This window comes from Aspergillus ochraceoroseus (genome assembly GCF_002846915.1).
Source record: "Aspergillus ochraceoroseus IBT 24754 chromosome Unknown P175scaffold_5, whole genome shotgun sequence".
Lineage (NCBI taxonomy): Eukaryota > Fungi > Ascomycota > Eurotiomycetes > Eurotiales > Aspergillaceae > Aspergillus > Aspergillus ochraceoroseus.
The window spans coordinates 1-13,536 of record NW_024468480.1 but is presented as its reverse complement, the minus strand read 5'-3'; the positions used below and the strand labels follow the sequence as shown (position 1 = coordinate 13,536).

At 39.1% G+C, this 13,536-nt stretch overlaps 3 protein-coding genes across 3 annotated transcripts; all 3 read left to right on the top strand.

Annotated features, from left to right (window-relative positions):
• Positions 1 to 8,202: 8,202 nt before the first annotated feature.
• P175DRAFT_0557950 (uncharacterized protein) lies at positions 8,203 to 9,650 on the top strand (the record flags this gene model as incomplete). The annotated part of the gene is made up of 6 exons (XM_040900810.1): positions 8,203 to 8,211; positions 8,550 to 8,838; positions 8,902 to 8,926; positions 9,002 to 9,038; positions 9,108 to 9,218; positions 9,276 to 9,650. The coding sequence occupies 6 exons, from the start codon at positions 8,203 to 8,205 to the stop codon at positions 9,462 to 9,464; spliced, it is 660 nt and encodes a 219-aa protein (XP_040751128.1). The 3' UTR covers positions 9,465 to 9,650.
• Positions 9,525 to 11,252, top strand: P175DRAFT_0532676 (uncharacterized protein; the record flags this gene model as incomplete). The annotated part of the gene is made up of 7 exons (XM_040899989.1): positions 9,525 to 9,730; positions 9,805 to 9,929; positions 10,135 to 10,216; positions 10,286 to 10,369; positions 10,472 to 10,624; positions 10,696 to 10,954; positions 11,025 to 11,252. 7 exons carry the CDS (start codon positions 9,525 to 9,527, stop codon positions 11,250 to 11,252), a joined length of 1,137 nt encoding a protein of 378 aa, XP_040751127.1.
• P175DRAFT_0547611 (uncharacterized protein) lies at positions 11,095 to 12,818 on the top strand (the record flags this gene model as incomplete). Its single annotated transcript, XM_040900413.1, has 2 exons — positions 11,095 to 11,859; positions 11,914 to 12,818. The coding sequence occupies exons 1-2, from the start codon at positions 11,274 to 11,276 to the stop codon at positions 12,816 to 12,818; spliced, it is 1,491 nt and encodes a 496-aa protein (XP_040751126.1). The 5' UTR covers positions 11,095 to 11,273.
• Positions 12,819 to 13,536: the final 718 nt, after the last annotated feature.

Genomic DNA, 13,536 nt, shown 5'->3' with positions numbered 1-13,536 from the left:
AACCCCGCCTTTTGGGAGCCTGTATGGCATGTCCCAAGATAAACTAAAAGTTCTAAAGGAATGGATTAAAGAGAACCTGAGGAAAGATTTTATTTACCCTAGTTCCTCCCCTGCTGCGTCCCCTGTCCTGTTTGTGAAGAAACCTGGAGGAGGCCTGCAATTCTGCGTGGACTACTAAGCCCTGAACGCAATCACTATAAAAGATTGTTACCCGCTACTACTAACAAAAGAGACGCTGAATAACCTGAAAGAGATAAGATATTTCTCAAAAATTGATATTATCTCTACTTTTAATAATCTGCAGATTAAGAAAGGACAAGAATACCTCACTGCCTTCTGAACTTGGTTAGGCCTGTTTAAATCCTTAGTAATGCCATTCAGGCTTACTAGAGCCCTGGCATTATTCCAGAGATTTATTAACAAAGCCCTGCGCGATTATCTAGATATCTTCTATACTATATATCTAGATGATATTCTAATTTACAGCCAAACCCGTACTAAACATACCTATCACGTCTGACAAGTATTGGAACACCTATGAGCAGTAGGACTTTATACCAAATTTAGCAAATGCAAATTCTTCATGTGCGAGACAAAGTTCCTAGGACTGATTATGGGTGGAGATGGCTTCCAAATAGACCCTAACAAAGTAAAAACAATCACTAAGTAGGAAACACTGACCTGTCTGACTGATATTCAAGCCTTTATCAGCTTTGGGAACTTTTACTGCTAATTTATCTGTAACTTTTCAAAAATCATTGGACTGTTAGTTAACCTGACTAAGAAGAATATTAACTTTAACTAGACACCTACCTGCCAAGAAGCATTTGAACAACTAAAAGCTGCTTTTATAAATGCTCTAATACTAAAACCTTTTGACTAGTTAAAAGATATAATTCTAGAAATTAATGCCTCTGATTATATGTCTGCTGGAGTACTATCATAATATAATAATGAAGGCATGTTATACCCTATTACATTTTTCTCTAAGAAATATTCTATGATGGAATGTAATTATGAGATTTATAATAAAGAACTATTGGCTATTATTCACTGCTTTGAAGAATAGTGCCCTGAACTGGAAGGGACTCTGTCGCCTGTAAAGATTATTATAGACTACTGGAACCTGGAGTATTTTATGTTGACTAAGCTACTAAACCATCAACAAGCCTGCTGGTCTGAATTTCTGTCAAGATTTAACTTCCAAATATATTACTGCCCCGGGAAGTTGGGTGCTAAGCCTGATATACTAACCAGGAGGTTAGAGGACCTGCCTAAGGAGGGGGATAAATAACTCCTTTACTAGAGCCAGACTATCCTAAAATCTGAAAACCTGCTGCCTGAGACTACTACTAATCTGAGACTAAATGCTAACAGCCAACGCCAAGTACACTTTACTGAACAACCTGCTACTGATAAACTGATCTCCCTGCCGCCAACACTGCAACCACTATTTAATAGAGCTTATCTACAAGACGAGAAGCTCCAGTCTATTCTGAACACCCTGAAGGATGGTCTACCAAGACACCCTAATATCACACTGGCTAACTATAGACGCGTCGGTCCATACCTGAGATACTGAGACTGACTTTACATGCCTAACTACAATAAGATAAAAGCCGAAATACTAAGACTCTATCATGAAAATCCTGCCGCTGGACATCCTAGAAGGACTAAGACGTACAAACTGATATCATATGAATACTTCTGGCCTGGGATCTATAAGTATGTTGACTGATGGGTCCGGAACTATCACCTCTACCACTAAATCACCCCTTCCTGAGAAGCAAAGCAAGGAGTACTAAGGCCTCTGCTAATTCCTGAACATGCCTGGCAAGATATAAGCATGGACTTTATCACGCACTTACTACTAAGTAATGGCTGTGATGCTATCCTGGTTGTAGTTAACTATCTGACAAAGATGAAGCACTTCCTCCCCTGCACCAGGATGATTAATGCTGAAGGGGTAGCTAACCTATTCCTCAAGCATATCTAGAAGCTCCATGGTATCCCTAAAATAATTGTATTGGATTGTGGAGTCCAGTTTGTCGCTGCCTTCTAGAAATGCCTGACATCCCGCCTGAAGATCTATAACCTGCTGTCCACTGCTTATTACCCTAAGACTGACGGCCAAACTAAATGTGCTAATACTATCTTAGGACAATACTTGCGAGCATACATGTTATACCTGCAAGATAATTGGTCCGAATGGCTACTAATAGCTGAGTTTGCTGCTAACTCTGTCTACTCCAAGTCTACGGGAGTATTACCATTCATGGCTAACTATAGATTCCACCCGATATTAAGGTTTGAATTAAGCCGCCCTGCTGTCTGCCCTGCTAAGAAAGATGCTAAGAAGTTCGCCAATACTATGTATAAGATTCACGAGTTTATCCGCACTAAGATCCTGTCTGCTCAAGCCTGTTACAAAGTACAAGCCAACCGCCAAAGACAACCTGTATGTTGCTATGCCGTGGGGCAAGAAGTCTGGCTAGACACCCATAATATCCGAATACTCTGCCTGCAGAAGAAGTTAGACTGGAAGAACTTTGGGCTGTACTATGTTAAGAAGATTGTTAGCCCGCATGCTTATAAACTCGAACTGCCTGAAAGTATGAGAATCTATCCTATATTTAACGTGTTTCTACTCTACCCTGCTGCTAATAACCCTCTGCCTGGTCAACACCCTGATCTGCTACTGCCCGTTGAAGTAAAAGGATTAGAAAAATAGGAAGTTGAGGAAGTCCTTGATTCCTAATGGGTTTGTCAAGGCTGTGGCGAACCTAAGTTGTGATACACCATCAAGTGGATTGGATATGACGAGCCAACTAAAGAGCCTGCTAAGTATCTGGAGAATGCCTGCTAACTAGTAAATAATTACTACCTCTATTATCCTGAGAAACCCCGGCTGATTCCTCCCTAGTCTCAACAGAGCTCGACCCTAAGGAGGGGGGTACTATCACAGTGCGAAGCCGTAGTACCTATCTAGTTAGATTCTGCCTTGACTGTCCGCCCTTATTCCTGTATTTAAGCCATGTTGTTCTTGATCCTGTTGTAGCTCTTCAAGCTACATCCTGTCTATTACCTGACACCTACTGTTCTGCTGTTCTGTCTGGTTAGCTCCTAGTCAATGAATATCTGAATCCGACTCTGCCCCCTGACAAAGATATCTTATTTATAATTCTAGAACAGGCTATTAGTTAAGAACTTTAAGAAATATTAATATATTTTAAGGCCTTATTATAATATTATAACTTTACTAATTACTTATAAAATTTAGAAAACTACTACTACTATTATATAAGTACTATCCTACCCCTATTTATAAAGAATTCCTAGCCTCCCTAACTTATCTTAAAGCTAATTTTTACTACCCAAATTCCTATAATCCCTATTAATCCTGTTATTATTACTGCTCCTACTAAAGACCTAATAAACCTATCTATTACTTATTACCTTAATTATTAAATCTAATACCTATATTACTACTATAGCAGTACTAACTACCTAGTAGGCAGCTGCCTGTATCCTGACTAAAAATTAACTAGCCATATCTCTATATTTATTACCAAACTGGACCTATACCCCTTATTAACTAGAATCCTGCCTGCTAAATACCCTACATCCCCTAAATTAGAAAATAGAGTATTCTTAACCTAAGCTATAATTAGGAATACCCCTAGTACTCTCTCTACCTATTAAAGGCTGTGATAGCTAGAATAATAGTAGAGAAGGAAAGTTACTAATCTAAATTAATAATCCTACTTATTAACCTAGAAACCCTTAATAAGATTTTACTAATCTTTACTATAATTAACTCTAGAGCTAAGAGTAAATATTTTATAGACTATAATTAGGCTATAAATAACTAACTAGAGATATTATTATTAAAAAACCCTATCTTATTAAGAGGATTTAATAGTACTCTAGCAGAGTCTAGTAATATTACTTATTTTATTTATTTAACTTAAAGAATCTATAACTATATTAAAAAAGATATTACTTTTCTTATAACCTAACTTATATACTTTCCTATTATCCTTAGCTTATCTTAGTTAAAGATTTATAACTCCTAGATTAAATTTACTAATTATACTATTTTATTTAAAAATCCCTATTATAGAAAGTACTATAATATATTTTTAAAGCCTATAAAGATTTTAATATTATATAATATATTACTAAAAGCTTCTTCTTAATACCTTAACTTTTATCTTGAATCTCTAAAGAACTAAGATATTACTAGAATCTTAGTTACTGCCTGTACTATATATACCTACTATGAATACTAGATATTTACTACTACTATTACTAATATTAAAGCTACTCTAAACCTTATTACTATTATTAAATCTAAGCTATAAGAGTAACTACCCCCTAAGTTTACTAAGTTTTATAATATATTCTTACTAAAGGAGGCTGAGTGCCTGCTACCCTACTAATTTAATAATTATAAGATTAAATTACTACCTAGAAAAACCTTACTTTTTAGGAGCCTATATAATATGTCCTGAGATAAACTAAAAGTTTTGAAGGAATAGATTAAAGAGAACCTAAGAAAAGATTTTATTTATCTTAATTCTTTTCTTACTATATTCCCTGTCCTATTTATAAAGAAACCTAGAGGAGGCCTGTAATTCTATATAGATTATTAAGTCCTAAATATAATTACTATAAAAGATTATTACTTACTACTACTAATAAAAGAGATACTAAATAACCTAAAAGGAATAAGATATTTCTTAAAAATTAATATTATCTCTACTTTTAATAATCTATAGATTAAGAAAGGACAAGAATACCTTATTATTTTCTAAATTTAATTAGGCTTATTTAAATCTTTAATAATATTATTTAAGTTTACTAGAGTCCTAGTATTATTCTAGAGATTTATTAATAAAGCCCTATATAATTATCTAGATATTTTTTATATTATATATCTAGATAATATTCTAATTTATAGCTAAACCTGTACTAAACATACTTATTATATCTAATAAGTATTAAAATACCTATAAGTAATAAAACTTTATACTAAATTTAGTAAATATAAATTCTTTATACATGAGATAAAGTTCCTAGAATTAATTATAAGTAGAAATAACTTCTAAATAAATCCTAATAAAGTAAAAATAATTATTAAGTAAGAAATACTAACCTATCTAACTAATATTTAAGCCTTTATTAGCTTTAGGAACTTTTACTACTAATTTATCTATAATTTTTTAAAAATTATTAGACCATTAATTAACCTAACTAAGAAAGATATTAACTTTAACTAGATACCTGCCTACTAAAGAGTATTTAAATAACTAAAAGCTACTTTTATAAATATCCTAATATTAAAACCTTTTAACTAGTTAAAAGATATAATTCTAGAAACTAATATCTCTAATTATATATTTACTAGAGTACTATTATAATATAATAATAAAGATATATTATACCTTATTATATTTTTCTTTAAGAAATATTCTATAATAAAATATAATTATAAGATTTATAATAAAGAATTATTAATTATTATTTATTACTTTAAAGAATAGTATTCTAAACTAGAAGAGACTTTATTACCTATAAAGGTTATTATAGATTACTAGAACCTAGAGTATTTTATATTAACTAAACTACTAAATTATTAATAAGCCTGCTAGTCTAAATTTTTATTAAGATTTAATTTCTAAATATATTATTACTCCAGGAAGTTAGGTACTAAGCCTAATATATTAACTAGAAGGTTAGAGAATCTACCTAAGAAGAAGAATAAATAACTCCTTTACTAGAGCTAGATTATCCTAAAATCTAAAAACTTACTATCTAAGACTACTATTAATTTAAGACTAAATATTAATAGCTAATACTAAGTATACTTTACTAAATAACCTATTACTAATAAACTAATCTCCCTGCTACTAATATTATAACTACTATTTAATAAAGCTTATTTATAAGATAAAAAGCTCTAGTCTATTCTAAATATCCTAAAGGATAATCTATTAAGACACCCTAATATTATACTAGCTAATTATAGATATACTAGTTTATACCTAAGATATTAAGACTAACTTTACATGTCTAACTATAATAAGATAAAAGCTAAAATACTAAAACTTTATTATAAAAATCCTGCTACTAGATATTCTAGAAAAATTAAAATATATAAACTAATATTATATAAATATTTCTAGCCCAGGATTTATAAGTATATTAATTAATAGATCTAGAACTATTATCTCTACTACTAAATTATCCCTTTCTAAGAAATAAAGTAAAGAGTACTAAGGCCTCTATTAATTTCTAAACATACCTGGTAAGATATAAGCATGGACTTTATTATATACTTATTATTAAGTAATAGCTATAATACTATTCTAGTTATAATTAACTATTTAATAAAGATAAAGTACTTCCTCCCCTATATTAGGATAATTAATACTAAAGAAATAGCTAACCTATATTTTAAGTATATTTAGAAGCTCTATAATATTCCTAAAATAATTATATTAGATTATAAAGTCTAGTTTATTACTACCTTCTAAAAATACCTAATATCCCACCTAAAAATCTATAACCTACTATCTATTACTTATTACTCTAAGACTAATAGCTAAACTAAATATATTAATACTATCTTAGAATAATACTTATAAGTATATATATTATACCTGTAAGATAATTAATCTAAATAATTATTAATAACTAAGTTTACTACCAACTCTATCTATTTTAAGTCTACAAGAGTATCACTATTCATGGCTAACTATAGATTCTACCTAATATTAGAGTTTGAACTAAGCTACCTTACTATCTATCCTACTAAGAAAGATACTAAGAAGTTTATTAATATTATATATAAGATTTATAAGTTTATCTATATTAAGATCTTATCTACTTAAGCCTGTTACAAAGTACAAGCTAATTACTAAAGGTAACCCGCACATTACTATACTATAGGGCAAGAAGTCTAGCTAGATACCTATAATATTTAAATACTCTACCTATAGAAGAAGTTAGACTAGAAGAACTTTAGGCTATACTATATTAAAAGGATTATTAGCTTATATACTTATAAACTTAAACTACCTAAAAGTATGAGAATCTATTCTATATTTAATATATTTCTACTCTACCCTACTACTAATAACCCTCTACCTGGTTAATACCCTAATCTATTACTACTTATTAAAGTAGAAGGATTAGAAGAATAGGAAGTCAAGAAAGTCCTTAATTTCTAATAGATTTATTAAGGCTATGGTAAACTTAAGCTGCAATATACTATTAAGTAAATTAGATATAATAAGCTAATTAAAGAGCCTACTAAATATCTAGAGAATGCTCACTAACTAGTAAATAATTACTACCTCTATTATCCTAAGAAACCCCGGCCAATTCCTCCCTAGTCTCAATAGAGCTCGACCCTAAGAAGGGGGATACTATCACAATGCAAAGCTATAGTACCTATCTAGTTAGATTCTGCCTTGACTATCCACCCTATCCCACAAGGGTTGAGGAAGGCTACTAGGGTGGCTCTAGGGTTTTGCGGAGGACCAGCGCTGATTGGTTGGCTTATCATAGGGTGGCTTAATTTTCAGGAGTAGGGTGCCTGTAGAACCTGTTACATGTTATAGCTTAAATTTTTACCAGATATAGATTGGCCACTTAAATTATAGATTCCCAAGTTTTAGAGCCTGTAGGCATCAGGTAAATGTATAGTGGTGTGTTAAAGTTGGTTGGGGTTCTATTGAAGATTTGGTAGGGGATAGACTTAGATAGCTATATACAGCAGTAATAGATTAGTTGTACCAGTAAATCAAATAATCAGGGGCTTGTCTAGCTAAAAAGCCTAGTTAAACTTTAATTCCTCTAAGTATTTCCATCAGTTTTCCTATCTAATATTATATTTTTATCTATACCTAGCTGCCACCCATCTATATTCTATTATAGAACACCAGCTATTCAAGAAGATCCCCATGCTACAAATTATTGTATATTGCCAGTGCCAGCATGGTGTTTATCCCAAGGAGGTTGCAACACACCTGCAGAAGAAGCATTTCCTCAAGCCACGGGATAGTCAACCTATTACTCAGGCAGTGGCTAGCTAGGCAGGGATCATCCAGCAGCCGGACAATTTATATATTCCCCGTGTACTAGACACGCCAGTTCCCATCATCCCTATTTATACCAACAGGCTGTTATGCCAGCATGGCCATAGTAAGGGACTAGAGCAATGTATGTATATTACTACCAGCATTAAATCCATGCAAAACTACTGGAAAGAAGTGCATGGTTGGACCCAGCACCAGTTCCATGGAGGGATTCCTGCCCGGGAGCGGGAGAAGTAGCAGATCCAGCTTTAGCAATCATTCTGCCTAGTTGCCTGGCAGTAGGTATTCCCCAGCTAGAAAAACTCCTATTTAGTGCATATCCTATCGCATGATCCCTAGCCCAAGGAGCAACCCGTCCCAATCACTACCCACAAGCAGCTGGTCGCGGAGATCAAGGCGCGGGCGGCAGCGGATGAGCAGGAGGCAGCTGCCTAGGTTGTCTAGGCCAGGGAGCTCCAGGATGCCAATCCATGGCTGCGCATGACCTGCTGGGCCCGGTATTTAGCTAATGTGTATATTCTGGACCTGCTTGCGGTGGTGGCCACTCCCGATCCCAAGCTGGAGGACCCCGTGAGCGGTGCCACGCGCGTAGTATGGGATGCCATGGAGTCACTGGCCCGGCGCAGCCAGCATACAGTAAAGCAGTGCGGGAATGGGATCCGAATGGCCGCCATACGCACCATGCCACACCAGACCCTGTACCAGCCATTACGGGCGTATATGGACGAGAAGAGTATCCAAGATTATATCTAGCCATAGCAGCAGATTTTACTGTTTATCATCTGCACGCAGACAGACTGGCTGTGGAAGCAGCAGCCGCGGTATATTATGATCACCCGGCAGCAAAAAACATGGCAGTAGTTATGGCAGATAGCCACGCAAGAATCCTGGTGTAGTCCTAATCCCATGGAGGTTGAGGATCAGCCCCCCGCGGTCCAGCTATTTATTATAACTGCAATCAAGACCGCATGCTTGGAGTTTTGTATTAAGTTGCTAAACTAGAAGATCAAGGTCTACAAGTACAAGAGCCCGTTAATCTACGCCATGACCATGTTAGGTCGGGGGGAGGTGACCTGGCAGGGCCCTGAGAGTTACCCGCCTATCATTTCCTGGGTATTGAAAGTGGCGCGCTTCATGCTTGTGTAGAAAGTATTATGGCTAGATCCACAGTATATGGAGATTATCCGCATGTGGGCTGCGGCTGCAGAGCAAGGGTCATGGACAGGAAATGCCGCAGATGAAGAGTTAGGGTTCATCATTAATAAAGGGTATGTAGAGGGACCCAACACCCCTGTTGTGTCTCCCCTGTCCAGCCCACTGTCCAGCCCGCTCAGCCCGCCCGCGGCCCTCATCTACTAGATTCCCCGAACCCAGGGAATGCTATTCCAAGCTGGAGTGGACTGGATGGTCTAGCAATTCATGGTCCGTGGCCAGCACGGGCCCGTGGAGGTGTTGCTGGATTGGTGGACCTTTAGGCTAAAGATTCATTACAATACTACTGCCCCCGGGCATGTGACCTGGATGGGACAGGAGTGGTTGTTATATAAGGAGATGAGTTTTACCATGGGCGAGTTCTGGGGGTTCGTGCATGGCTTGGTCGGGGCCGCGCGGGAGTTCATGGCAGGGTTATTATGCTAACCTAATCTAGATTAATGGCCCGCCATTCCATGGGATCAGTTATTTGATAACCCCACTAAAGCCACCCCTGGCTGGAGTTTTTTACAGGATGCGCGGACCTGGTGGCCCGTGGCTGGGCACAGCTGGCTGCTGGACCAGATCGTGCAGGAACCCGCCATGACCCGCACCTTCACCACCCAGGGGGAGGTTAGCGGCCCCAAGATCTAGAAGTATTTCCAGCAGGTGGCCTAGTTCAAGGAGAAGCTGGCGGTGGCCATGCATTTGACTAGTGGGGTACCTGTGCAAGCCCCGGAGTTATTAAATATCCAGCACGTGAATACCGAGACTAACTAGTACTGAAATATATATATTAAGGATAGCATGGTGGTATTTGTTACTACATACTATAAAGGATTCCACGCCAGCAATGATGTGAAGATCATCCACCGGTATTTACCCCGGGCGATTGGCGAGTTGGTTGTGTGGTATTTATGGTTGGTGTTACTATTTGTGCGACAGCTGGCAGTATTCCACGCTGACTAATGCCCGCACCACCACCCCAGTCACCACCACAACCTGAGATTATGGGGACCCGACGTCGGCAGCAGCCAGGACTGGACCAGTGAGCAGTTCCGCGAGGTGTTGAAGTAGGAGAGCCAGACTGGCATGGGGTTATCATACCCGCTCAATATTACCTATTATCGGGATATCATAGTGGGCATCAGCCATCATTTTTTACACCCATCCAGCGCATTCCCGAACAACGTGCAGGTTGAGCGGGAGCAAGAGATGGCCACCATGGAGGCAGATGAGGATCTTGATAAGATTGGGAATATTACAGACGAGCAGGCCGGCCACACCCCCCATGTGGCCGGGATGATATACGGCCGGGAGGTGACCAAGTTCGAAGGCAGCACCACCACGCGGCGGTTAAAATTCCGGGCATCCAGCACGGACTGGCACTGATTTTTAGGATTTACTCGGGAGGACCACCCCGTATTAGGCAAGCAGGAGAACCCGTGGGAGGAACAGGCAGTGGACCACCAGGTCCAGCGGCAGGCATAGTTACAGGCGGCCAATTTGGAGCAGGTATTGCAGCGCATGACCGGGCAGGAGATTACATTCCGCGGGGTGCAGGGGCCAGCCATCAAAGCCATCCAGGATGGTGCCAGCCCGGTCGTGGCCATCATGCCCACCAGGAGCAGGAAGAGCATGTTATTCATGTTACCCGTGTATACTGCCCTGGGGGGTTGTACTATTATGGTCGTCTCATTAATTTTGTTGCAAGCTGATTTGATGCAGTGGTGCCAGACACTAGGGATCTGTTATATATCATGGGAAAGCCGCCACCCCCCTAATAAAGCTGCGATTATGCTAGTCACGCCCGAATCCACCGAGAACCCCGATTTCCACACATTTTTGAACCGGCAGCAGTTGCTGCGGCGGCTGGACCGGATTGTTATTAACAAATGCCATGTGATATTGAACCCGCAGAAGGATTTCCGGCCCGCCATGGCCCGATTAGGCTGATTGGCCAGTGCCCACACGCAGATGGTATATTTGATAGCCACGTTGCCCCCATCCAGCGAAGCCATGTTTTTGCAGCAGATCCAGCACTGGCCCAGTGAGGTCAGCATATATTGCAGCCAGACCAGCTGTCCGAACATGGCATACCGCGTGCACCGGCTGATATTGCCGCATGGGGTGCCCCAGGAGCCGCACCAGTGGTTGACCACCCCCGGGGTGATTGGTTTCATCCAGGCGCGCATCTGCCAGGCCCGTGGCGGCCAGGTCATTATATATGCCAATATCAAGAGTCAGGTGGAGGCCATCAGTCGGGAAATCGGGTGTGAGCCGTACCACAGCGCGGTGTTAGATCGAGCCGGGGTCATGCAGCGGTTCCAGGCCGGCCAGACCTGGGTCATTAGTGCCACCAGCGCATTAGGCATGGGGATTGATATCCCCAATATCTGGTGTGTGATTCACATTGGCCGGCCGCGAATGTTGTTAGATTACGGGCAGGAAAGTGGCCGCGCTGGGCGTGATGGCGTTGCCAGCAAAGCCATCATTATCCAGCCCCAGGGGTGGGATAGCCCAGATCCATGGATTGACCAGGTTGCCGAGGCTGATTTCGAGCGTGTGCAGTGGTATATGGAGGTCCAGGGGGTTTCATGTTGACGGTATGTATTAGACCAGTACTTGGACGGGACCATCAATGGGTATTCCTGGCAGCAGTGCCAGGATATTGATCTAGGGGAGTTACCGTGCGATGCATGCGATCCCGAGTGGGGAGCGCAGGAGCCAGTTAGTCCCACCCCAACATCACCAACCCCAGTAGCCCCCAGCTCAACATCCAGGGTACCACCATCCCCATCACCCACCCAATTGGCACCACCCATATCCCCGTCCGCCCCCTGTCCAGTCACCCGCGCGGTATCCGTTCAGACAGACGATTCGTTCATGTCCCAGGTGCCCCCCGGGTCCGGGTTTAGGCGTGGAAGTAGCCCCCACGCGGCAGCCCCCGTGCTGGCAGCCATTCCACCCCGTCCGCAATACCCCCCGGCGGCCATCCGTCAGCAGTCCGGGGCCATGCAGGCCGGAATTAACCATGAATTCATTGAGCAGGAAGCCCGGACATGGTTGAATCAGTATTATATTTGCACCACCACTGGCCGGGATGGCGACCATGAGTTATATTCATGCCGACACCCTGACAGCCAGGCTGCCAAGCAGTGGATGATCCAGGTCTGGTCCCAGGTAGATTATATCCCGTTCCAGTATTATTATACATGTGGCATGCCCCAATCCATTTATTTAGGGTGGCAGGCCCGCCAGCCATGTACATGGCGTGGTGCGTTGGTTCCACCCATTGCCAGGATGTTATATGGACCGCACGGGGAGGCCATACGCGACGCATTCGAGCGGCATTTACATGGCCAGATCATTAAAGGCCGTGTAGTGTTCCCTAATAAGGGGAATCAGCAGGCTATTAAGCCCCATATTGTGGATATATATCAGATTACATCAATAGCAGCATTTTTGGGGCAGGGAACCATCAATGGGCAAGGGGTTGAGATCCAGGCAGTATTTTATTGATTATGGTGGATTTGCAGGGAGATTAAGGATATATTATAGTAATTTTATATATATTATACTATTTAATCATTCAGGGTTAGCCCGCAGTAGATATATAATATCAGTAGTGATATATATATACTACAGATATTAAGGATTAATTATTAAAGTATAATTAGATATAGGAATATTATACAGGTTTTATTAGCAAGTTTATATATAATTTAAGGAATATATTTTAGTTTAGGGAAAGAGTAAGAGATCATAGTAAGTATATTAAGTAGTTTAGTAGTAGTATATTATTTTAAGTAGGGTCAGGGTAGGGCCATCCATAATTATATATTAGATATATAGGCAGATAAGCTAGAATAGTAGTTAGTATTTAAGTAGTATTAAGGATTATAAATTAGTAGGAAGATCCATTAGTTCAGGTAAAATTTAAATTATATTTATATAATTAAGATTTAGTAATAATATATAATTAGCAGGTAAGTAAATTAGGTATTATAAATATTAAAAGGATAGTTTTAGTTAACAGTTTATAAAATTTTTAGTAGAGTAGTAAGTAAAATAGCAGGTAGATAAAATTAGTAATAAGTAAATTTTGAAAAGTAAATAATAATATGAATTAATTAAGAAATAAAAATAGATAAACCAGTAGAAAGAGAAGTTAAATAAATAATCAGATTTATAAAAGTAAATGGGTTTAGGGTTAGGGTTAGGGTTAGGGTTAGGGTTA